A 24,905-nucleotide genomic window follows, 5' to 3' on the forward strand; every position below is an offset into this window, starting at 1 on the left:
CACAAACAAATCGCCTCCACGTTGCCCTGTCCCCCTCTATTTCACTGCCCTGCTCCCAACTCACACCCCCCTCTCTCATATACCCCTCCACCCCATCCCTCCATCTCATCCTCGGCCTCCCCCTCCCTCTCCCCCCCTCCACCTCACTCACATACATTCTCCTCGTCAGTCTCTCACCCTCCATCTTCTCCACATGGCCAAACCACCTCAGTGTGTTCCTCCTAATGCTTCCTATCACATCCACATCCACACCACAATGCTTCTTTATATCCTCATTTGTCAGCCTGTCTCTTCATGTGACTCCACAGGCTCCTCTTAAATAACTCATTTCCACTGCTCTCACTCTTGACTTGTGTCCTTCCAACAACTTCCATGCTTCACTTCCATACGTTAGAGTTGGTGTCACAATACTGTCATGTAGTAACTTTTTCACTTCCATGCTCACTTCCCAGTTTCTTATCACTGCTTTCAAGGAACCAGCAACCTTTCTTCCTTATTGTACCCTTTCAAGCACTGACCTTTAAGATGAGTGTTGGTGAGCCTGCTGGGAGGGCAGGTGTTTTCTGAGACTGTAGGTAGTCCTACAGACCTCCTGGAGGAGGGTAGTTTGGGTCACTAGATGGTAATGGTTGCTCCTCCTCCTCAACCAAACTCATAAAGCCTTTGAAATCACCCGCAGATGCATTATCGTTGTCAAGGAAAGATGCTGCTCCTGCCTATTGTCCAGCTTCCTCTACCACTCTCTTGTCCTGGCAACGTTGGAAAAACTTAATGGGTCACTGACTTCTTCAGTTGATGTACTTCCTGTGCTGATCAGCATAATACAGCACACAGTTCTCCATATTACCGAGCACTTCCTGATGACGATTTCTGTTGGGTTCCTTGTTGACTACTTCTTTCAGGATCTCAGTAGCATGCAGGATCTCAGTACATGGTGCATACTCATGGGGAGGTTCGAAGGAGGAGTCAGTGCCAGCAGCAGCCAGCCTTGCCTCCTGCTCTACCTGCGCCTTGTTGATCATTGCAACTCGATGCATTGCTTCCTCCATTGTTGTCTCCTTTCTCCCCTGCACAAGGCTCCCACATCCTCCTCAGCAACTCCTTCACACTCAGGAATCCTGTGAAGCTCTGCCAAGGTGTCTACTTTCTTCAGGACAGTCAAGGACATCAGGCTTGTGACAGGTGATAAAGTATGCGTTAATTTTCTCCAGGCGTGGTTCACGGTCGCCAAGTTTACACTATCCCAGGCAACCAAGATTTGATTCAACAGCATCACAAACACAGGCAGTGGGGCCGATCTTTATGAGTTTTGATTGGCTGGCATCACTAGCATGGACAGTGGGTACCATGCTGGATTAAGTATCAACGTGCAAGGGAGGAACTCCACAGATTTCTGCCACTTCTAGGGATTGGTTTCATGTTAGCCACGAGGCACCATGTTACAATAAAATATGTTAATATTTTTTCTGGTGACCGTGTTGGGCCCAAAATGAATTGGACAAATGTATGTTGGACGCGAGGGTACTGCATCAGTATTACAATGGCAGTACACTGTACTTTACTGTCTGACTTGTCATCATTCTTTGCATTTTTGTATGCTTACACTGGAAGAAGAGACATCTTATGACATTAAAAAATGGCTTTCTCCCCAAAATACTGTTAATAACAGCATCTGCTTTTATTTACATTTCCTCAGGAAGGTAAAGCACGCATAGAATCCTCCAGCATGGCTGGGGAAGGTCGGCGGGTGGTGGTGATGGTGAGTGAGGTTAGCGGAGGAAAAGGAGGCTGGCCTAATGGACTCACACTTGATTATGCACTGAAGCGAATCTACTGGATCGATGCAAAGGCTGATTCTATCCATACAGCACTCTATGATGGCACAGATCATAGAGAGGTGAGGGCACAAATGCACTTATTTTAAATTACATTTGTTATGCTGCCTTTTTATCATATTAATAACATATCATTAGATGAATAATGGACTAACACATATTCTATGGTATAGTTCTTGGTTTAGTTGTAGGAAAGAGAGGTACTGTATTTGAAAAAGAACTGGATGTTACAATGACTGTCAGAAGTGAAGTGGCAATTGCTATGAAGCCCTTGATTTGAATCAGAGGTCTGCTTACATTTTCTGCAAAAGGATTACAAGTACAGTACATGGATGTGCATTAACATCCACCCTGAGACACTAATGTGAAACTGAAATTATATGGGTCTATAGGTCAAGAAAGAAAGCAGTGGAGATATGACTGTCAAGAAATATGTTTTTGGTTGCACAGATCAGACAGAATAAGAAAGAGGGCTTTGTGAAGGATGTGGAACATGGAAAGCTGATAATATGTTAAGAAATAATATAAGTGATTAGCATGTATGATCAGTATATGTTACTTATTTTGCTTTAACTAGGTATAAAACTGGTTTCCTTCCATCTTGAATGCAGACCCATAACAAGGGATTACCACTAGACTGTGGTGCTAGTCACGAAGAAGTGCTATGGAAAGGATATAGAACTACTGTACTATCTTGTTTTGCTATTATGCCATGAGAAACATGCTACAAAAGGACACAATTCTTTACCAAGTTAAGGTGAGTGAACTATAGGTTAGTGTAATGATTATTAATATGAGTGAGTTTTAGGTAGGAAGAGGCAAATGCCAACAGTTGGGTATAGTAAGAACATAAAGAAGTTATAGAAATTGAGGAATCAAAAGAATTGATGCAGGACAGAGACAGATGAAGTAAGAGTCATGGAAGGCCAGCAAGAAATAGTTGGATGTGGTACTGGTACGTGATTATGTGTGAAAGAATGGTATAAGAGCTAAAAAAAAACAAAAGAAATTGGTGAAGGATGGGAACAGATATATGAAGTATTTTTGGAGCTGCATGCAACAAGGTGTGCTCCCAGTTTTTTAGTTGACAGTCAACATCATAAGTGATGTGAAATTTACATATTCTTATAAAGTGAATTCAGGTGTAGAGGATCAAAATGTATGGAGTGGAGCAGAGAATAGTAAAGCTTTGAATGGGCACTATGCTGACTGTTCCACTTTCAAATTTTCCTTTTTCTCATCCCATTTATTACTGAGAAATCAAGTAAGGGTTTTGGTGGTAATGATGATGTGGTGGCTTGGTGGTATGGTAGCATACTCATCTCATGATGTGTGTACTCAAATTTAGGGTAGTTCATGCTGTTGTGGACATATATTAGGGAGCGCAGTAGCTCAGTGGCAGGATGTCGGGCTCGTAATGGTGAGGTGGCGAGTTCGCGCCCTGCCCGGTGGCTGCTGTGCTGGGAGGGTAGCACTCTCCTGTAACCCTAGCAGGGCTATATGATCTGATGAGGTCTAGCTCGGGGATTAATTAATTTTTTTTGTGTGTTGGATATATAAAGTGGGAGTTGATAGTCTGTCCATTCATTTGTTGGCCCATGTTTGCACGCTGTCATTCTACCAACAACAAATACAGACTCAGAAACACAAAAACAGCCAATACAACTTTCCACTTTCATATAAATCATTCTACCTACAAACCCATCTTCCCCATTTATATTTCACCAACATGGGGATGTTAGTTCTGATATCACTCTCCCTCTGTGGAGAAGGTCCACTCTTACAGCTGACTTAATATTGACTGATCCACATTCAGATCCTGACAATATATTGTAACTGTTTATTAATTTAAAAGCCAAAAATGCTGTTTCATGTTTAAGAATATCCAACCATTTAGGTGCCTTCCAGTTAATACTCAGGTTGAAAACAGAAATTATAAATGAAAAGTCACATGCCAACAAAATGCTGCATCAGTTCAGTGACTTCTAACAGGAAGCCCATTCTGATGAAGGTTGTCACACAATATTTATGTAGTACATGGACTAAGGGTTTGAGCAGAACAAGGACTAAGGTCCATAATGAATTATTAAAAGTAAAAATGTAAAGGTGTATGTCCTTAATTCCTTATGGTGATGTGGAATACCTGTATTTGTTAAAGACAATCAGCCTGCATCCTAAATTAAAGAGTGCAGTCATAAGTGATACAGAAGAGTTAGACACATTTTATAATCCTCACATGGTTTAGATATTACTGTAATAAACTAGGGACCTGTCCTCAAGTTCACACTCTTAGTTTTAATAAAACAGTATTGCCATAAAAACAGTGTAACCCTTTGCACTCTTACCAACTAAGCTATCTCCTCCTGAACCAATGGATCATCATGCAGGATTCTAGCCTTCTTTCATGCATAGCTTTACTGAGATGGATTTGGCATTTGTTCACTTGGAGTGTCCAGAATTTTTTCCTATTTTGTATTTTTGGCTACAATCATGCTTTCAATAATTATAGTAATAAACTAATACATGGGGGCACCCATCATCCACTCACTCAACGTAGGAGTGCCATATGGTCTTTAAATTGAGTAACAAGCCAAATGGCTCCTGTACCCAGGAAACCATTAACTATGCTGGGTGGTAACCATATAACTGGGGTTTTTGGCTGGGTTAAGTGTCTCCCAGATTCCTCTATCTAAAATCACTTAAGCATGGCAAATGTTTCAGAGAGCCTCAGAGGACCCAATACCCACCCAGGGCCACAACCAAATGGGCAGATTCGCATGGCCATGTGAAATGTGAGAGGTGTGAATGAACAGAGCAAGAGAGTGGAAGTGGTGAATGTGTTCAAGAGTGTGAGATATGCCGTGATGGCATTGTGTGAAACAAAGATGAATGGGTGTGAAGTAGAGGAGTGGGAGGGTGTGAAATGTGTAAGAGCGGGAATGAACGGGCGAGGAAGATGTAAGGAAGGAGTTGCTTTGTTGATGAATGAGGTGTGGCAGAGCAGAATGAGAGATTAGAAATGTATCAGCTCGAGATGTATGTACGTCAAGATCAAATTGAGAAGGTGAGAAGGTGAAAGGACGAGGATAATCGCAGGCTCAAACGTACAGAAATGACAACGATTAGGTGGATGTGCAGTGCGTCCCTGCGTGCAAGGCCTGGGGGGGGCTGAGTTTACGATGGAGGAGTTGAGAGGTAGGATCGGACAGGAGTGTATTGTTGTGATGAGGAGAGGTAGACTGAGATGGTTTGGGCATGTGGAGAGGATGGGGGATGGTAATTGGGTGCAGAAAGTGAGAAGCGTTAATACTGGGGGTTGGGTTGCAAGGGTTAGATCAAGAAAGACATGGGCCAAGGTCATTAAGCATGACCTCAGGGTTAAGGGACTGAACAGGGAGGCTGCCATAGATTGAGCAGCATGGAGAGCAGCCATTAGGTGACCAAGGATGATGCAATCAAGCATGTTGGAGCCTTCAAAAATGAAAACAAAAACTGTATATATATATATATATATATATATATATACACACAGTATGACTTCACTATAATGGACTAATTGGGGCCCAAACCATTCTGAAAAATGCGAAATTCTGAAAAAAGCAACATCTGGACTTCCCCCTGTTAATCCAGACTTTTTTTATATATCAAACATCAGTCTGGATCGCATGAATGGTTTTTAAACTGTTTTGACTACAATTGCAGTACTGTACTGTGTTATAAATTCACTACATTAATCAAATGGTATAATATAATAATACTGTACTGTTCACTGATAAACATGTCATTTATTTACCTTATTGTGGTGAACATAGATGAAGTGGTCGGGCAGTCCGGACTGCTTCTAGCTTTATCAGACTTTTTCCAATCTATAGGAATTTAGTCCTGTATCTCCTCGAGTCCAATAAAAGTGAATTCTGGTCTATTGAAGTCTGTTATATTGAAGATTTACTGTATATGTGTGTGTGTGTGTGTGTGTGTGTATATACTGTATATATATATATATATATATATATATATATATATATATATATACAGGTATATATATACCAAACCACCTACACACCACGTTACAGTAGTAAGCGTAGCTCAACAACACATCCACTCACAGACACAGCTGGGGCCACACTGATGCACAAGCGGTGCTGCTGACTACTCCTAGTGGTAAAAGGCAAAACTGCAAACGATTGGCTCCCTCTGTTCAAATTACTGGAACTTTTGGGTAGAACCTAATACAGTATACATACATACATATATATATATATATACTGTATATATATATATATATATATATATATATATATATATACAGTATATATATATATCATCATCATCAGCCATTGATGCAGGACCGGCCTATCCCTACCGAAGCAGGGACGATACAGCTAATGTATCTCTACCCAGTGGCTTAGGCTGTCTGGTAGAGACTGTATGTAGGGTGAGAAGTGCTTGTGAGTGTGATTGTAGTGTTGTACTGGCTTTGGATGTGTGTGTAGTCTGTGACTCAAGCATAATTGGCCTGCCATAAGCCGACTGGATGCAAGCATACTACTATGCGACACTGGTTCAACCACAGCACCCTTTATGTCCGCCAAAACAGTCAGTGGCTTAGTGAATGCTTCCCAAAGTTTTTACAACTCTGGCGGCAGGCGAACCTGCGTCCACCAGCGTGCAGGACGCACACTCTATCACTGTACAACAGAGGCTCATATATATATATATACCATATGAGATGAGAAAATGTAGAAGGGTTTGGGCCCCCTGGATCATATGAGGATCTATAACCACTTTTATGGCTTTATTCCCGTTTCAGATTCTGCGAGAGCATCATCATCTCTCTCACCCATTTGCAATATCCCTGTTTGGTAACTACGTATATTGGACTGACTGGCGCACAAACTCTGTCATTAGGTGAGCTTTCAGGTTCGGGTAAGGATGTTCATCTGTGACGTTACTATGAGGTTACTGTACTGGAAAAATTAATGATTAAACACACTTCAGTCTGTTAGCAATACTGTATATTGCTGGGAAAAAAAATAAATAAATAAATAAAATATAAATAAAAAATAAATGATTTTGCTGGGAGTGAGGCTAGAACCTTGAAAACCAATATGCTTGGGCTTTACCACAAGCCTGTTATGAGTTTATGTAAAACAAGCAAAGGTGACATGGTTACTGAGATGGCAACCAAAAGCTGTGATACTTTGCAGGGTGCAAGAGGGGTAGATATGGATCATTGAAAATCATTAAGGCTTACCTTTCCTATAAGCCTGTTGAGTGTGTAAAGCACCATGTTCAAAGATGGCCCACATACTGAGATACAGCATCCACAAACTGTGGTGAAGACAGGTGAAAGGGGTGTTCCAACTTATGATATGAAGTATGAAACAGACAGATATTGGCCAGGAACAATTGTATGTTGGTAAACTCTCAGCTACTTTAATTTCCTGTGTACAGTTGTTGAGACATGCACCTCTGTTGTGCTTTCATCCTAGGCCTATTGTGTGTATAAGGTTATACAATAAAACTTCATTTGGTTACTGTGGTATGACATCCACAAACTACAATATAACTGTATTGGCAAGACAAATAATGGGGGATAAGAGTGGGCAAAACCCCTTGAACATTGATAGGTTTATCTTTACCATAGGCCTAATTGTTATGCAAGGTAGCAAGTCCAAAGGTGGCCTGGGTACTGAAATTTGGGATCCATAACCTGTGACGTATTGGAGGAGTGCTGGAGAGGGAGAGGAAGACACAAAAGCTCAAAAAGTGATAAACTTTGTCTTTTTCCTAAGCAAAGTTGCACAGTCAAAGGTGGCTCAGTAAAAGGTACCATGTGCACAGTCTCTGATGAGTGGCTTTGGAGTTGGCAGCATACTGTCTCTCAGTACTGTACCTCAGGGGATACAATGATATCATCATAACCTTACAATTTTGGTTTGTCAAACAAATATAGGGGAAAACACCTGCATATTTTTTACCAGTTCAGTGTAATTGGTTTTACCAAGTTTAAGAAAATAAAATGGTAGGTGTTAAAAATTTAACAAATGCATGATATGTAAGAAGGTAGAAGGAGAACTTTGGAAATACAGTGCTCAAATTAATCAACTGTGCTGAATCCCCACAGAGCCAACAAGTTCAATGGTAGTGAAGTTATGGACATCCAGCGGACCATCACTCAGCCCTTTGACATCCAAGTCCTACACCCCTCACGTCAGCCAAGGGGTAAGCATGTATAAAGTTCTGTGTTGTTAATGATATACTGATTCATTAACACTGACTATTATCAAGCAATTTTCAATTTTCAAATGCACTTCCCTTACTCCCCACACCACCCCCATGCATTTCATTTCACAATTTTCATGCTTGAGACACTTTCAATATTGTCGCTGCTTGAGACACTTTCATTATTGTCGCTGTTTTATTATATTCAAACACTCCACATTGCCACATGAGCCTATTAGTTTATCAAGTACTGGCTGATACTGGACCCAGATCCAAGCCTTCTGCCACCTTTTTTGAGGGGCCTTTGAAGAGCAAAGGAGTTCATGGTTTTTCTACCACCTTTTTTTAGTCGCATCCCATAACATACAGGAAATACAAAAATGATAAATCAGTCTATCAATCCCCTGTCCCCAGTTGTGCCTAAGGGTCCCATGAGGAAATTATCCAACCTCACAATATTAGTCTGAATAGACATGAGAATGATAATAAATAACAATAAATGGAACACTTGGATGGCTCAAATTGTATGACTTCTGTTAGTCTGATGTGAAGAATGAAATACTGTGGCCTCATTCTTATTTTGTAGGAAAGAGTAGTTTTTTCATTAAGATTACTTGCCATAATTTTGTCCTAAGGCAAGAGTATGAAAAGATCATTATAACAACATTTTCGGATTACAGTAGGTGATATACAAAATAAAACAGAGTCACAAGATCCAGTAATAATTGAATGATTTTATGTGAAAATTTGGGTGGAGAATACTAGAACCTCCCCCCCCCCCTTTTTTTTTTTTTAGTCTTTGATTTTTTTTAAAGGATTCAGAATGAGTAATCATTTTTAAAATGAGTTAAACTGGCTTTTCTGATCTTGAAACCATGTTCACGGGTAGCCTTATGTTATACAAATACAGTAATGTCAGTCAGTGTATATCACCTTTCTTGTTTCTTCTAGATGGCCCAAACCCCTGCAAGGAGAATAATGGAGGCTGTTCACACCTGTGTCTCTTGAGCTTTAATGGGACACGACGCTGCAATTGTCCTCACATCATGAGTCTTGGCCCTGACAACACCACATGCATACGTTAGTTCACTCTTGTACTCTGTCTCTTTCATGTGCTTAATTTTATTATTTTTACAATTTAAGATTGTCTACACACTTTTATTTATATTCATGTTATTGATAACATTTGTAATGATTGTATTTTGAGTATACCGTATTATGATATACTGTGTCTATATTTTTATAGATAAATGTTCTTATCTGAATGTTTTCTGTTACATCAGGTAATGAGAAGGTGCTGATATTCTCAAGGAATCAAGAGGTGCGAGGTGTCGATCTGAGTCAGCCCACACACGACATCATCCCCCGCCTGGCTCTTCCCAAGGTCCACTATGCCTCCCAGTTGGATTTCCATGCTGCAGAAATGATGATATACTGGCCTGACCATAAGCTGAATGAAGTGCGTCGGGCAGGACTTTCAGGGAGCCCTGTAGAGGCTGTTGTGGATGTGATGCTGCGTGCCCCCTCTGGTTTGGCAGTTGACTGGCTTTCTAGAAATTTGTTTGTCACAACTGCTGGGCCACCACCTGCTATCATGGCTGCTACACTGGATGGATATTTTCTCACTCCTGTCATAACCAATGGCCTTGATAATCCAAATTCCCTGGCAGTGGATCCATATGGAGGCCGGGTGTTTTGGTCTGACATTGGCAATGAGGTTCGGATAAGCTGGTCATCTATGGCTGGTGGAGAGGTGAAGGTTCTGAGTAGTCAGGCCAACAACTCCCTCCTGCAACAGCCTACAAGTCTAACATACGATCCTCCTTCTCAGCGTCTCTACTGGGTCAACCTGGGGTCAGACTCCATCCAGTATCAAGATCTAGGACGTGACCAAACCATCACTCTCTTGGAGCCCAAGGTTGACACCACCCCGGCTTCTCCTAATGCCCGCCCTGAAGCAGTAACAGTTTACCAAGACTATGTGTATTATGCAGATGCCTCTGACAGCAGGATTTACAGGATTGACAAGACGACAGGACCAAAACGCATGGTAGTACGGTCAGGCTTGAATGGGGTGCTTGCCCTGAAGGTTTATGACCGTGCAGTCCAGGATGGCAGTAATGCCTGTTACCAGGCCAGTCCACCTTGTGCCCATCTCTGCCTACCCAAGAACCGTGTGGAACATGTGTGTGTGTGTGCAGTAGGTTATACAGTAGACCTTACCAACCCCAATGCTTGTGTGGGTCTGGATGGAGTGCTGGTGTATGCCACTGGGGCAGGGCTGTCTGGCATTCTGGTTGATGCTCCTATTGGCCTTGATGGTACCCCTAGGGAGGCTCTTACTCCAATATCGGGCGTGGGTGCTGCCACCCGCTTGGACTTTCATGCTCGACGGGATCTTTTGGTTTGGGCTGATGGAGACTTGGGCACCATCACTACTGTAGGGCGTGACGGGGCAGGAAAGAAAGTGGTTGTATCTGGGGCAGCTTCAGTAGCAGGAATGGCAGTGGACTGGGTGGCAGATAATATTTACTGGTCTGATCCTGTGGCTGATGTGATTGAGGTAGTGCGTCTGGATGGATCAGACCGTTATGTGGTAGTGGCTGATGGTTTGGATCAGCCTGCTGCCCTTGCTGTTCATCCTGGGGCTGGACTCCTCTTCTGGGCAGACACAGGCCAGGAGGCCAGGATTGAGCGAGCAGGCTTGGATGGCAGCAACCGATCAGTAGTGGTGACTGGCCTTGAGAACCCAGCTGATCTCACTGTAGACTACCAGGCTGGCCAGCTGTACTGGGTTGACCGCCGGGCAAGCAGGATGGAACGGGCGAGCCTGGATGGCACCAGTCGAGAGATACTTATGAGCTTTGATACCGTCACTGCACCCTTTGCTGTCTTCTTACACAACAATAATATCTTCTGGGCTGATATGTTAGTAGTCCATTCTTCTGCCAAAGTTAACCATATGACACTGGTCATGTTCCTGTCAACTGGCTCTTTTGACCTTTACTGTTTTAATCTACTTTATGATAAAATACAGTAATCTATTCTGTTATCATTCATTATCCCCTTTCATATTTTATTTTTTCATTTTGGTTGAATAACTGGCTTTGCTTACTAATATATTTTATCTTCACATCCTTTCTCTTTACAGATATAGTTACTTTTTTAGAAAAATAAATTATACTGTAATATAAAGACAGCTTGTGTTAACAGATATGTAAGTTCTTATATAATATTTGGTTTATTCTAATTTTCTCTGTGTTTTGCAGTTTACCCTAATGATTTTCTCTTCATATGCACATTCATGTACAGTATAAGGTTTTGCATTTTCAATGTAATCTGAAATATATGTAACCAAAAGGATTACTTCCACTCCTTCCAGGGTACATGGTGGTGGATCAGTGCGCATGGCTAGTAAACATGATTTAACCCGGGTCTCAACACTGGTCTCAAACCTTGGAGATTCACTCGCAGATCTAGTGGTGGTGAGCGAAGGGGGACAGGTGGGGGTAAATCCCTGTGCCCACAACAATGGAGGGTGTGCCCAGCTCTGCCTCTTCAATGGGGAGAATGTACAGTGCCGCTGCCACCACGCACGCCTTGCACCAGATGGAACGTCCTGCATAGGTCAGACACTCAACATTACATGGGCAGGGCATGTAAAACAGGTACTGGGTGTCCTAGGCAGTCATAAAGGCATATGAGAGGAAGGCAAGAATGATAATATTCAACTGTTACTGGTTCAGTCCCAAGCTTACTTTTCCAAGAACCATACTGACTGCAGTTATCCAGCTACTTTAGCCAGTGTCTTTCAGAGATCCTATGTAGCAAATATGCTGAAGAATGTATGGTATGAATAAGATGCATAATGTTAGTTTGTTGTGGCTCAAGGCGTGGTGTTGCAGCTGAAAATGAATGGAATATGCAGAGGCTTTACTATTGTTGTTACTGATGTAAAGTGGGATGATGGTAAAAACAGTTTTGTCAGGTGTATTTTTCTCTCTCTGTGGGATGTAGTATTTCTAAAGCTTTTTATCCAAGGGATAAGAATGTACAGTATATGACAGAGAATTGCAAAAAAAAAGGAAAACATTACACATAGGTCAACTTAAGGGTGTTGATAGCTACTGTACTTTCACTTGCCTTTTTCTGACTAGAATTAACAGTACAATACTTGCCATATAAGGTACAACTGTATTTAAAAGAATGTAAGTTTTATTGTTATTTTTACCGGCAGATTATGACGCTTTCCTGATGTACTCAAGCATCACAAGTATTGACAGTGTTCATATGTTTGAGTATGGGAACCCAAATGCACCTCTCAGACCCATCACCTCAGACTACATGAAAAATGCAATAAGTCTCACCTTTGATTACCCCTCTCGCCGCCTTTACTACTCGGATATCCAGCGTGGCAGTATCAACACTGTCTTCTTCAATGGCACTGACCATAAAATTCTTGTCAGCAGTAAGTGTATTTGTTGTTATTTCTATTTATCTATCTATCAATCTATCTGTCTATAGATCTACCTATCAATAGCCAGATGCCTCAATCCCGAATGGGGTGGCCACAAACAAATAGCCTCCATGATGCCATGTCCCCTGCCAATTACCTATTACAGTCAATCCTTGAGTAACGTGGCTAAGTAACTCGTTTTTGTTCTAACTTGGTCAGCATAATGCGACTGGTAATAATCAACACAGGGAAAAGCTCGAACTTAAGCAGGAAGTCAGCTGGCATGGCAACGAAATTTGACAGTTGTGCACAGTGACATCGGAGGAACTACGCGCCAAAACACAGCTGTTCGTCACTGTGCGGCAAATTTAAAGTAGGGATGAACGCATATCGGCTTTTGTGTGTGTGTGTGTGTGTGTGTGTGTGTGTGTGTGTGTGTGTGTGTGTGTGTGTGTCCAAGGACCCGAGCCCAAAATGTCCGGGATTTGAGCACCGGGTCTTACAGGGATTAATGTATATATTTACTGTATCTTTCCTTCATTCTTTCCTCTTCCTTCTCCCTATGAGTAACTCTACACTGAGTGACAGGCCAAATGGTTTCCTGTACACCAGGAAACCATTTACTACAGTGGGTGGTAACCATGTAACCTAATTTTGGCAGGATCATGCAAGCCAAGTGAAAAAAGAATTCTAGACAAATGTGTAAGCATGCATGGAAGAGTTTGAAAGGAATGAGAGAGTGTTTTTGATTGGAGATATCAATGGAAAAGTAGGGAATGTGAAAGTGGATGGAGTAGTGGGTGAGTGGGGTGTGCCTGCAGAGATGGATGAGAATGGCAGTGCTCTAGTATACATCTGTGCCGGGAGGGGGTTTGTGATTGCCAATGCCTTCTTCAGACACATAATGATCCACAGGTATATGTGGTGAATGATGAGAAGGGTGGGTAGTGAACTGAATGAACGGAAGGCTATGATTGATTATGTGTGTGTGGATGATAGTATGAGAAGATGTGCAATTGATGCAAGAGCATATAGAGGCTGGCAGAGAGGACTTTCTGACCACCACTTGGCAGTGGTGCAAGTCACGGTTGAAATGAAGTGGAGGAATAGAAGGGAAGGACAGGAGGATGTAGCTCTTACAAGGAGGGTGGAAAGGTTACAAGAGGATGCAAAAAAAAAAAAAAAGGCAGAATAAAAGAGGTGGAGGAGCCATTGGGTAAATATGATTTGGAGCAGACGGGAGACATGGAATGTGTGTGCAAGATATTCACAGAAGAAATCTGTGCAATTTGTGAGGTGGTGTGTGGGGTGAAGAGAAGATGAAAGGGGGTGCAAGGAACAGCATGGTGGAATGAAGAGGTGAGACAGGCTGTGGCACAAAAGAAGAAAGCATATAGCGAGTGGAAGAGACAGGGGTGTGGAGGAAGTTGACAGACAGGAGAGGTGAAAATATAGTAAGAGTAAGAAGTCAGTGGATGAAGAATTTGGAAGGAATTTGAATGTAATGTGGGGGAAATGTAAGAAAATGTTCTGGAAAGAGGTAAAGAGAGTTGGACAGGGTGTTAAAGAAGCTAGTCGGGGAGTGCTAAAAATGGAAGATTACTAGTGGAGAAGGAAGAAAAGTGAGCTGGTGGAAAGGACTTTTAAGGATTTGCTGAACACAGAGAATGAAAGTAATGCCAGTATAAATGGCTGGGGAATGGCTGGGAGGAGGAGGTATGTGAGAAGAGAGGAAGAAATCAGTAGGATGGAAGTTGTGGAAGAAATGAAGAAAGTCAAAATGGGGAAAGCCCCAGGCACTGATGGAGTGTGTAGTGAAATGCTGAAGCATAGGGGAGGGATAGTAGTAGAATGGATGTGGACAATGCGCAGATTGGCCTGGGAGGAAGGTAAAGTCCAGGAGGGTTGGAAGTCAGGTATTATTATTCCCCTGTACAAAGGAAAAGGAGAAGAAGAAGTGTGTGGTAATCATAGGGGCATTTGTCTACATAGTGTAACAGGAAAAGTATATGGTAGGATACTTACTGACCCTGTTAGGGAAATAACAAAGGAATTAGTTGGAGAAGAACAGGGAGGCTTTAGGAAGGGAAAAGGTTGTGTAGATCAGATATTCATTCTTAGGTCTTTAGTGGAACAGTTTCTAGAGAAGGGAAAGAAGTTGTATGCTGCCTTCATGGATTTGGAGAAAGCATATGACAGGGGGTGATAGACAAGGAATGTGGAAAATATTAAGATTATATGGAGTAAATGGGAAGTTGTTGAATGGCATGAAGAATATGTATGAGGGTGCTAAGGCAGCACTGCGTGTAAACAGAGAACTGAGTGAATTTTTCTATTTGAAGGTTGGATTGAAACAGGGATGTGTCATGTCTCCATGGCTGTTCAATCTGTATATGGATGGGGTTATTAAAGAGGGCAGTGGATGTGGATGTTGGAGTGGCCCTGGTGAGAGAGCGCAGTGTGGTGAAACTCCTTGTACTGCTGTTTGTAGGTGATATTGTATTGTTAACTGATGATGAAGGGGAGCTGCAAGGCTTGGTGAATGAGTCTGGGAGGGTGTGTATGAAATGGAATCTAAAGGTGAATGTAGGGAAGAGTAACGTTATGGTCTTCGAGAGAATTGAAGTCACTGAATGTACAGTAAGATTGGATGAGGAGGAAATGGAAAATTTAAGTACTTGGAAGGTGTGACGAGTAAGGCTGGAAGTTTAGAGGGTGAAGCACATGAAAGGTACAACAGGGAAAAAAGATTGCTGGTTCTTTGAAATCAGCAATAAGAAATAGGGAAGTGAACATGGAAGGGAAAAATTTACTGCATGTCAGTATTGTGATACCTACTCTAAAATATAGAAGTGAAGCTTGGATCTTGTTGGAGGGACACAAGTCAAGAGTGAGAGCAGTGGAAATGAGTTATTTGAGAGGAGCATGCAGAGTCACATGGAGAGACAGAAGGACAAATGAGGAAGTGAAGAAGCGTTGTGGTGTGGATGTGGATGTGATAGTAAGCATTAGAAGAAACATGTTGAGGTGGTTTGGCCATATGGAGAGGATAGAGAGCAAAGAACTGATGAGGAGAGTGTATGTGAGTGAGGTGGAGAGGGAGAGAGGGAGGGGGTGGCCAAGGATGAGATGGAGGAATAGAATGGAGAGGTATATGAGAGAGGGGGACTGTGAGCTGGGAGAAGGGCAGTGAAATGTCAGGGACAGGGTGACATGGAGGTGATTTGTTTGTGGCCACCCCTTACAGGATTAGGGCATCTGGCAATAGAAAGGTAGATATATCTACAGTATATATAAAATAAAGTCAAGCTGGGTATATGTGCATCTATCTGTTTGTTCATTTCTTTCATGAAAATGGTAACAGATAGCAATCTAATTATTTTTCATCAGGTCAGGGTAAGTCCAGAAAGAATTTGAAAAATAATAAACAAAAATTTTGGTGACCATGTGCAACACGATGGCGTGAAATTGTTGGAAGTTGAAACACGTAAAAATATGCAAAAATAATTTGTTCTATTTTTTTTGGTTTATATTGGTCATTATGGCCTGAAAAACAGTATGGAAACATGGAAAATGGTATTTGTAAACATTCTGTGATGGAAGAGCTATTAATTAGTCCCAGGAATTTTTTGTGAGAAAGGATGAGTGTATAAACAGCGAGTGAATATAATCAATCGTATATTTTTTTCCAGGACAGGGATCAGTGGAGGGTCTAGCATTTGAGGAGAAAGAGCGTGATCTGTACTGGACTTGTCAGAGTGATGCAACTATCAATCGCATGAGTGTTGACCCCACTCGAAGCAAAGAAGTGAAGAAGATTGTGCACTTGGATCCAGAAGACAAGCCCAGGGGCATTGTAGTTGACAGCTGTGACCTGTAGGTACCTGATGTTTGGGGGGGGGGGGAAGTAATGATATATGTTATATTAATTACTAGAACTACTATGTTCTTTATATGAAATGTTATGCAGATGATCTGAGCTTATTACTACTCTCTGAGCACACCCCAGAAAGATCTACTGGACCAATTGGAATGCTGAAGCCCCATCCATCCAGCGTTCTCTTCTTAATGGCCTCAACATTGAGTCCATTGTCACCACTCATATTCGTATGCCCAATGGAATAGCTCTTGACCACAAGGCACAAAAACTGTACTGGGGAGATGCTCGGCTGGACAAAATTGAGCGCTGCAATCTAGATGGCTCTGACAGAGTGGTGAGTATGGTTGAATGGTTTTTGTTGTGGTTATGGTTGTTGCCGTTGTGATCCTAGGTCCATCTGGACACGAACATGGTGGACTACAGACTGAAGTTGCCCTTCTCCACCAGTCCTCCATCCTCCTTTCATAGCATAGGGACGGAACTGTGATATTTGCATAGCTACAGTATCTGGTTTTATCAGTGTCATCATGGGAAGGTGTTGCTGCAACACCACTGATGGTTGGATTACAACAAATGAGTGTGTTGAGAGTTGGGAGTGTTAATGAATAAATGGTGGGTTGTATTCTGGTTCAGTACTGCAGATATTTTGGTCGAATGGTACAGTAAATAAATTTCTACCAAGACAATACTGCCCCACCTACAACACTGTTCTTTAATTGGTGGGCACACCTGTCACTGATCCACTACTCATTACCAATGCACTGTATTACCCCCTCACTGTTTTGCCCATATGACTGAACTGAGTTAGTGACACTTTCCATCTGGAGAGTCACAAAGTCTTGTTTTAAGAAAGTACAGTAATCCCCTCTTTTTCTGATGCTGCATTACCCAACATAAGTCATTATCTGACAAAGCAAAAAATCTGGCTGAATTAAAGCAATATCCACATTTTATTGCATTAACTGCAATTTTTTAAATCTCCTGCCACTCTCTGCAACACCCCACTGAACAAGCCCAACAAAACAAGGGCCACTGCCCACTCCACCTCAATAACTGAATAAGCCATCCAGTGCTGGTGCACATTTAGTTTGTCATGAAATTTGTGGCCCTGGTTGCCAGTCCTTGCCTTTGTATTGTACACATGCCTCTAGCTTCTCCTGTGGAAAAAAATAAAATGTTTGCATAAATATGCATGCAATTGCAGCTAACCTGTCTCCTTTGTGGTACATAACTGATGTAGCTACTTGCCTGTTTTTGGTTCTTCTCATATCCATCTATGGATCTCACTCTCACTCTTAATAAATAACAAAATATTCTTGTTAACTGTAGCTCCCTCTGTGTAATATGGTGATATAATATTTATGTAAATACATATGCAGCTGACACCAACCCATCTCCTATCCTTTGTGTTATGTACAAGGCTAGTTGCCCACTTTCAGTTCTACTCATAACCATCTACACATCTCACTCTCACTTTTCACTCATACTGCACTGGAAAAAAAAAGAAAAAAAAAAAAAAAACCACTACTGTATACTGGCCAATTTTGGATTTATTTATTTTTCTGGCTAAATGGGCTTAACACATCAATATAAGATCCCTGGCACTTAAAAAGGTAATCACTAAAGCCAGATAGATGGTTGAATTGAGTCAGGTTGATGCCACTCAATACCTCTGAAATCTTCGTGGTTACTGAGGAAGCAGAGCAGCTGTGAGCTTGTGAACGAGTTTGGATTTTTTTTTCAGGCTAAATGGGCTTAATACATCAGTATAAAGTCCTTGGCACTAATACAAGTAATCACCAAAGCCAGAAAGTTGGGTGAATCGAGTCAGGTTGATGCCACTCTACCTCTGAGATCTTCGAGGTTAATGAGAGAGCAGAGCATCTGTGAGCTTGTGAACCGATTTTGGATTTTTTTGTGTGGATAAATGGGCTTAATAAATCAATATAAAACCCCTGGCACTAATAAAAATAATCACGAAAGCCAGAAAGTAGGCTGAATTGAGTAAAGTTGGTGTCACTCGACCTCTGAAATCATCAAGGTTACAGAAAGAGTAGAGCAGCTGTGAGCCTGTGAAGACTCACTTGCCTCCCACGCTCCTAAATCAGTGTTGTAAATGTAGCAGAGAAATGTCTGAAGTTAGCGAGAGACAATATTACCTTCCATTTTACTTTGTTTGCTGCAATGACTTCTCAGTACTGCAAGATGTAGATCTACGTTACCGGTGTTTTTGAAGGGAACGTAGATCTACGTCGCTAGCATGGTACGGGTCAATAAGTAGCAAAATATTCTTAGTGTCTGTAGCTTCTTCCGGGGAAAAGACCAGTATTAATGTTTACATAAATATGCTTGGTGGAGGGTTAGTGCCCCTCCCTGTAAAACAAATACCTCAAAGTCAAATGGCCACCCCTTACAGGATTACGGCGTCTGGCAATAGATAGATAGATAGATAGTAAATATGCATGCATTTGGTGCTAGCCTGTCTCCTTTGTACTGTTTTGCATAACTTACATAGCTAGTTGCCTGCTTTTGGTTCTACTCATACCCATCCACTGTACATATCTCACTCTCGCTTTTAATAAATAACGATATTCTCAGTGCCTGTAAATGAACATGCATTCATTGCAGATGAGACAGACCTATGGTGGAATGCGTATTAAGGAAATGCATTTTAAATAATTAAAATCATGTTAACATAACAAATGAGTGTTTGCGTATGAATTATATAGTGAATAAATAAAGGGGACTATCAAAAAATTGGTAACAAAATGGGTTTTGTGTATCAACAGGGATACCTGTACAATAAAGGGTTTATAGGGTTTATACCCCATGTACTGGGGTTGGGGCTAGTGAGGCATCACCCAAAAAATGCATTATCAAACAAGACCTCAGCTAAATTATGATGGATAAATGGGGGATTAGTGTAGATGAAGTAAAGTGGAGTAGCCTGGAACTCTACTACAGGTGTACTGAGTTCAAGCTTTGCTGACAAGAAGCCTACACGTCATGGTGCTCTGCACCCCTGGGTGGGATGAAGCAACTGCCACACCCATTCAAGAGCCATCACCATCATCATCATCATCATCATCATCATCATCATCTGGACCTCTTTTCCCACCCTAGGGATGGGTGAGGATTTGCAATATCCAGACAACCTAAGTTTGCCCAATTCAATGGGCCATACTTCTATTCACTCATCATTCAAGCCCACAGAATCCTTGTTCCATCTGATACGGCAAAAAAAATTTCATCACATTCTGTGGCTCCACTTATACCTGTCTGATCGAGTCAATTCGAATGCTGTCACCATCAAGAAAGGGTGCCAAATCCCTGGCTACGCACTTCTCCACACAAAATTCATCCAGCCAACTCAGTCTCGTCTGTCTCTTAACCTAACCAATTTCCATACCTCACTTCCTCACACACTCATCCACTATACCCCTCCGCCTACTTCTTGGCCCACCTCTCCTCCTCCCTCCTTCAAATTAGCTCAGATATACCTTTTTCGCCACTCTATTGTTATCCATTTTTTCCACAAGACTAAAGCATTTCAGTACAATCTCTTTGATTCTGGTGTCCACAGACTTCCTCACTCCACATCTTTCACAAATCACATTATTCTGTATCCTATCCACTCTCTGTACTCCACATACATTCCTCGGCAGTCCCATCTCCACTGCTCTCACTCTTGACTTTTCGTTTTCATGCCACACCATAGTCTCACATCCGTACGTTAAAGTTGGCACTAACTCTCCTTCATGTAAGCCTCACACAGTTGCAACTCTCAAGCCTCTGTTTTCTATCAAGGCCTTCATAGCACCAGCTACTTTCCTTCCTTGTGTCACTCTACTTTCCACTTCTGTTGCACATGTTCCTTGCTTTTCTATCACTGTACCCAGGTATATGAACTCTCTCACCAATTCCAGTCTCTCTCCATTCACTGTAACATCACACTAGGAGTCACCTTCTCTCTCAATAACCATCACTTCACTCTTTTCTACATTTATTCCTACAGCACTACACTCATAGACATCTATAAAACTCTGCACTAGTTTTCCATGCTCTTGTCCGGTATTTGCAAGTAGCACTGCATCATCACCATACAACAAATTTGAGATATTCCATCCATCACTATTCATTACCTATGCCATCTCTCTCTTCATTACTCGTGTTTTTACTTTCTCTCATCACTCCATCCATATATATACTGAACAACCATGAAGACATTACACAACTTTGTCGCACACCCACAGTGATTGTGAACCAATCACTGAGATGCCCATTTACCCTTACACATGCCTCACTACCATCATAAAAACTCTTGACAGCACCTAGCAGCTTGTATGCTTATTCCGGATCCATAGACGCCATATCTTATAGTCCTTCTCACGTGCCTATTCTCCAATATCTGTCTTACTGCAAATATCTGATTCACACATCCTCTGCCACTCCTAAATCCACCCTGCTTGTCACTCACTAGGACTTCTGAACTCTCTCTTACTTTCTCTTTAATAATTCTTCCATATACCTTCCCTACCACACTCAACAGACTTATGCCATGATAATTCTTGCACTCACTTCGCTCCCCTTTATTTTTGTACAGGGGTACAATCACTGCCTTTTTCCACTATACTGGCACAGTTTCACTCATTCATGCCTTCTTACATATCTCCAAAAAGCACTTCATTCCACTCTCTTCCCTACACTTAATCATCTCTGCCAAACCTCAATATTCTCAGCATCTCACTGTGACCCTGGGGAGACGCTGTCTACTACAAGGGGGTTCCAGTTTTCTGCACATCGTATGTACTTTACAGTACTATACTTGTAGGATGGCCCTACAGAAGCAGTTGCTTACTTGTGGACACAGGTCTGCCCAGCCAGACAGACTGGGGTTAAGGAACAACAACTGCCCCAAAAAACTTTTAAAAATCTGAATCTTTGATATCACTGTTAGGATAGGATTGTGCATATGACTCCATGACTTTGATCTGAGTGGATGGATTTGATCAGCATTGAATAAAACAGAGTTGGCCTGATTTGGGAGGAGTATCTTAAATTTTACTTTACATGAGGTCACCTAAACTAAGCAATACTGTATACCCTAACCCTTTCATTCAGATAATGCCTTTTGGTATTACACTGCACTCTGGCTACAACCAGGCAGTTTTATCCTAATATTCCCCTTCAGTCTACTGGGAGGGAGGGAGAGGGAGGGGTAGACAGAGGATGAGGTGGAGGGATGGAACTGAGAGGTATATGAGGGAGGGGGGGAGTGAGTTGGGGGGATGGTAGTCAAATGGTGAGTGACAGAGCGACTTGGAGGCATTTTGTCTGATGCCATCCTCTGCGGGATTAGGGTGTCGGGCTATAGATAGATAGATAGATGGTCTACTGGCATGTATTTTGTTATATTCTGGATACTGCTACATTGTGCTTTATAAGTGAACAGACCTTTCTGGTTAAACTAACTTTAATGGTCCTAACTGACTGACTAACTAACTAAAGAACCTAAACTTGGTAGCATAACAACAAAGATCTAACGAACCTAAATAGACATTAACTTCTACAGCACAGTAATTTCTTGCTGATGGTGAATAAGATTACTGGCACTGACTGGAATAAAATAAAATAAAAAAATGTCACCAGACTGAAGAAGTTAATGGGCTGCCTTTAATGAGCTTAAATAAACTGCAAGTAACTGGTCCCTTTCCTTAAATGTCCAGATTGAGAAGCCTATCCTTGGGCCCTAAGCTGCTGATGGGGGGAAACTGGATAGATGGATGGATGGACTGAGTTGCAGGGATGCAAACTGAATTGACAGAAATGAACCTGAATTGATTTAAATGGGTCTGATATTACTTAAGTGGCCTGCAGAGACTAAACATGGATCTAGACATACCTGAATGGTTCTAAATGACTGCACAGTAAATGGACATGGTTTAACCTGACTGTACTGGGACTGATGCAAGTGGACATGAATTGACCCAGTTTGACAAAAAATTACCTGAATGGTTGCAAATGGACCTGAATGTCTTAAAATGGATGTGAATGGACCTGAATGTCCTGAATGAACCATGACTGACTTGACTTGGATGGAACAGATGTAAAGGACAGAAGCAAACTTAAATAAACCTATTTGGACATGAAAGGATCTGAAGTTGCTGAAATTTGTGATGTAAAATGCTTCTAACTTAATTCTGTGATGTGAAGTGCTTCTATAAAGAAAAATATAGTACCAAAAAATACTGCATGGACATATGGTTTGGCCGGTGAAGTACAGCCAGGAATCCAAAGCTTGAACAGTGAGTGAATGAGTGTCTGACCCATTTCACTGGGCATATTGTTATTTGTTCTTCCCCTATTGTATCTTCTCTTTCCTTTCTTTCTGGACTGTACAGTATCCCATCTTTAGGTAGGAAAAAGACTGTGATGAATATAGTGGTGATGATGATGATGATGATGATGATGATGATAATGTGACTGTACCAGAAGTGGCCTGATTAGGCCTTAATTGGCTTAAATGGCCCTGAAGTAACTTGACAGTATTGGAAATAACACGACTGGGCTATAATGGCCATGAAAGTCTTAACTGGGCCTGAAGTGGCAAGAAATTACATGAATATGCCAAAAAGGATGAATGAAATTAAATGGATTTAAAGGTGCGAAGCACCTACTGTGGAATGACCGGTACCTGTATTTATATCTTGGACATGAACTGACCTAACAAGATCTGTATGGGCTTAGATGGACCTGAGCTGTCTTTACTTGACCTAGAAGTAGCCTGGATGGAGCTCAGTTGGCCTAGTTATATTTCACCGGACATGGAGTGTTTCATTGGATTTGATGGTGCCTGAATTTATCTGAAGTGGCTGAAATGAGCTGAAGTTCCCTAAATTAACTTGAAAGATTGAAGAATACATTTATCTGCTCGTTTATCATTATTCACTGCTTTGCTTAATCAATTAAAGAAAACATTTATTTGCTCTTTTATCATTATTCACTGTTTTATTTAATAAGTTTTATGGCTTATGTTCTGAACTGCTTGATAACTACGGTCACTGCAAAATTTACCTCTTGTGTACTTTTTTTTTCACATTAATGCAGGTGCTACTAAAGAATGTGCCAAGCCACCCATTTGACCTGGCAATTTATGGAGACCACCTGTTTTGGACGGACTGGGTGCTGCAGGCAGTAGTGCGAGCAGACAAGTACACTGCTGGGGAAGTGGTCAAACTACGCTCCAGCACCACCAGACTCATGGGTATCATTGCAGTCGCCAATGACACTAATGCTTGTAAGTCAAATACCTTTTGGTATTCTTACTTTTACCAAAATTTTATTTTTGTTGCTATCTTGTTGGTTCACCCTAAGCTCCTCTAAAATGTATACCTGGTGGACTGCAGACTGAAGCTTTCCTTCTCTTGCAAGCCACCATCATTCTTTCGGGGGATGGGGGGGGGAAAATGAGAAACATTTGTTTAACCATATTGTGGATTTGCCAAGTTGGTGCCACCAAAGGAAGGTGTCCTTCTCAAGCACCTCCCACTTATCTCTCAGTGTCTTTTTAATCTAGTTCCTATACTTTCCCTTGCATTAAAATGAGCAGAAGTTTGCCAATATTCCTCTGCCAGCATTGTGTCTTGCTTTCCAAATTTCTCATTCTTAAATGTCACAGAATATTCTTTTAACTCTTGTTGTGTGCATCCATCATCATAACTGGCAGGGAAGTGTCAGCAAACGTTTGACTGTGATAGTACAATAATCTCTATTTAATTACATGCGCTGTACATCTACTCTGAAGTACTATACAGTCTTTTTCTTCCACAGCATCTTAAAGAAAAGTCTGCTGTCAATGACAACAATATTTGCACAGTTGGTGTACTCTATCTCTCTCTTCATAGATATTATAGTAAAGGATTACTGTTAATGTCTCCTACTGTACTTTTTCTTAACTGCCTTCAGAGCAACTGGTCACTCATGCTTTAAATAAATGGAGTGAGTCATGTCAAAATGCGAGATGTCTAACCTTTCATAATACAGCACACTATGTCTAATGTTTACCACGATCATCAGCATCATTATATTTATCACAAAAAATAGGTTGGGTTTGATCCAGAAACTGTTGCATAAAAGTTTCTGACTAGAAGAAATACCTACATAGTGGTTTGTAAAATCAGATATAGATTCACTTGCTCATCAGTCAAGCACTCCAACCCCTTGGCTGCACCTTACAGACATGTTTTCTCCCCCATGTACGTATACCAACTTCTTTTACCACACTCATTTTCATCGTTTTTTTTTTTTTTTTAAATAGCTAGTCTGATGGTGCTCACACCTTTCCTTTTACATGTTGGACCTACACTTTTCTCTCACATCATTGTTCCACACAGTGCCATCACACTGACTTCCTTCCTTAAAAGCACTGTTAACCTCTACACTTGTCTTTTATATTTTTCAGTCATGCCTCTGACTTTCCAAACAACCATATTTTATGAGTCTGCCTAAT

At 41.5% G+C, this 24,905-nt stretch overlaps 1 protein-coding gene across 1 annotated transcript in view; it reads left to right on the forward strand.

Annotated features, from left to right (window-relative positions):
- The window catches only part of LRP1 (LDL receptor protein 1), a 335,280-nt gene that overhangs the window by 132,940 nt on the left and 177,435 nt on the right, over nucleotides 1-24,905 (forward strand). Inside the window, exons 29-38 of the mRNA XM_080272895.1 lie at nucleotides 1,697-1,897; nucleotides 6,646-6,743; nucleotides 7,963-8,060; nucleotides 9,012-9,140; nucleotides 9,344-10,988; nucleotides 11,443-11,687; nucleotides 12,298-12,528; nucleotides 16,209-16,392; nucleotides 16,526-16,730; nucleotides 23,504-23,693. Coding sequence (XP_080129021.1) covers nucleotides 1,697-1,897; nucleotides 6,646-6,743; nucleotides 7,963-8,060; nucleotides 9,012-9,140; nucleotides 9,344-10,988; nucleotides 11,443-11,687; nucleotides 12,298-12,528; nucleotides 16,209-16,392; nucleotides 16,526-16,730; nucleotides 23,504-23,693 — 3,226 coding nt within the window. The remainder of the gene's footprint in view (nucleotides 1-1,696; nucleotides 1,898-6,645; nucleotides 6,744-7,962; nucleotides 8,061-9,011; nucleotides 9,141-9,343; nucleotides 10,989-11,442; nucleotides 11,688-12,297; nucleotides 12,529-16,208; nucleotides 16,393-16,525; nucleotides 16,731-23,503; nucleotides 23,694-24,905) is intronic.

Source organism: Coenobita brevimanus, chromosome 6, assembly GCF_032717465.1.
Source record: "Coenobita brevimanus isolate Jiangsu-jjx chromosome 6, ASM3271746v2, whole genome shotgun sequence".
Taxonomy (NCBI): Eukaryota; Metazoa; Arthropoda; class Malacostraca; order Decapoda; family Coenobitidae; genus Coenobita; species Coenobita brevimanus.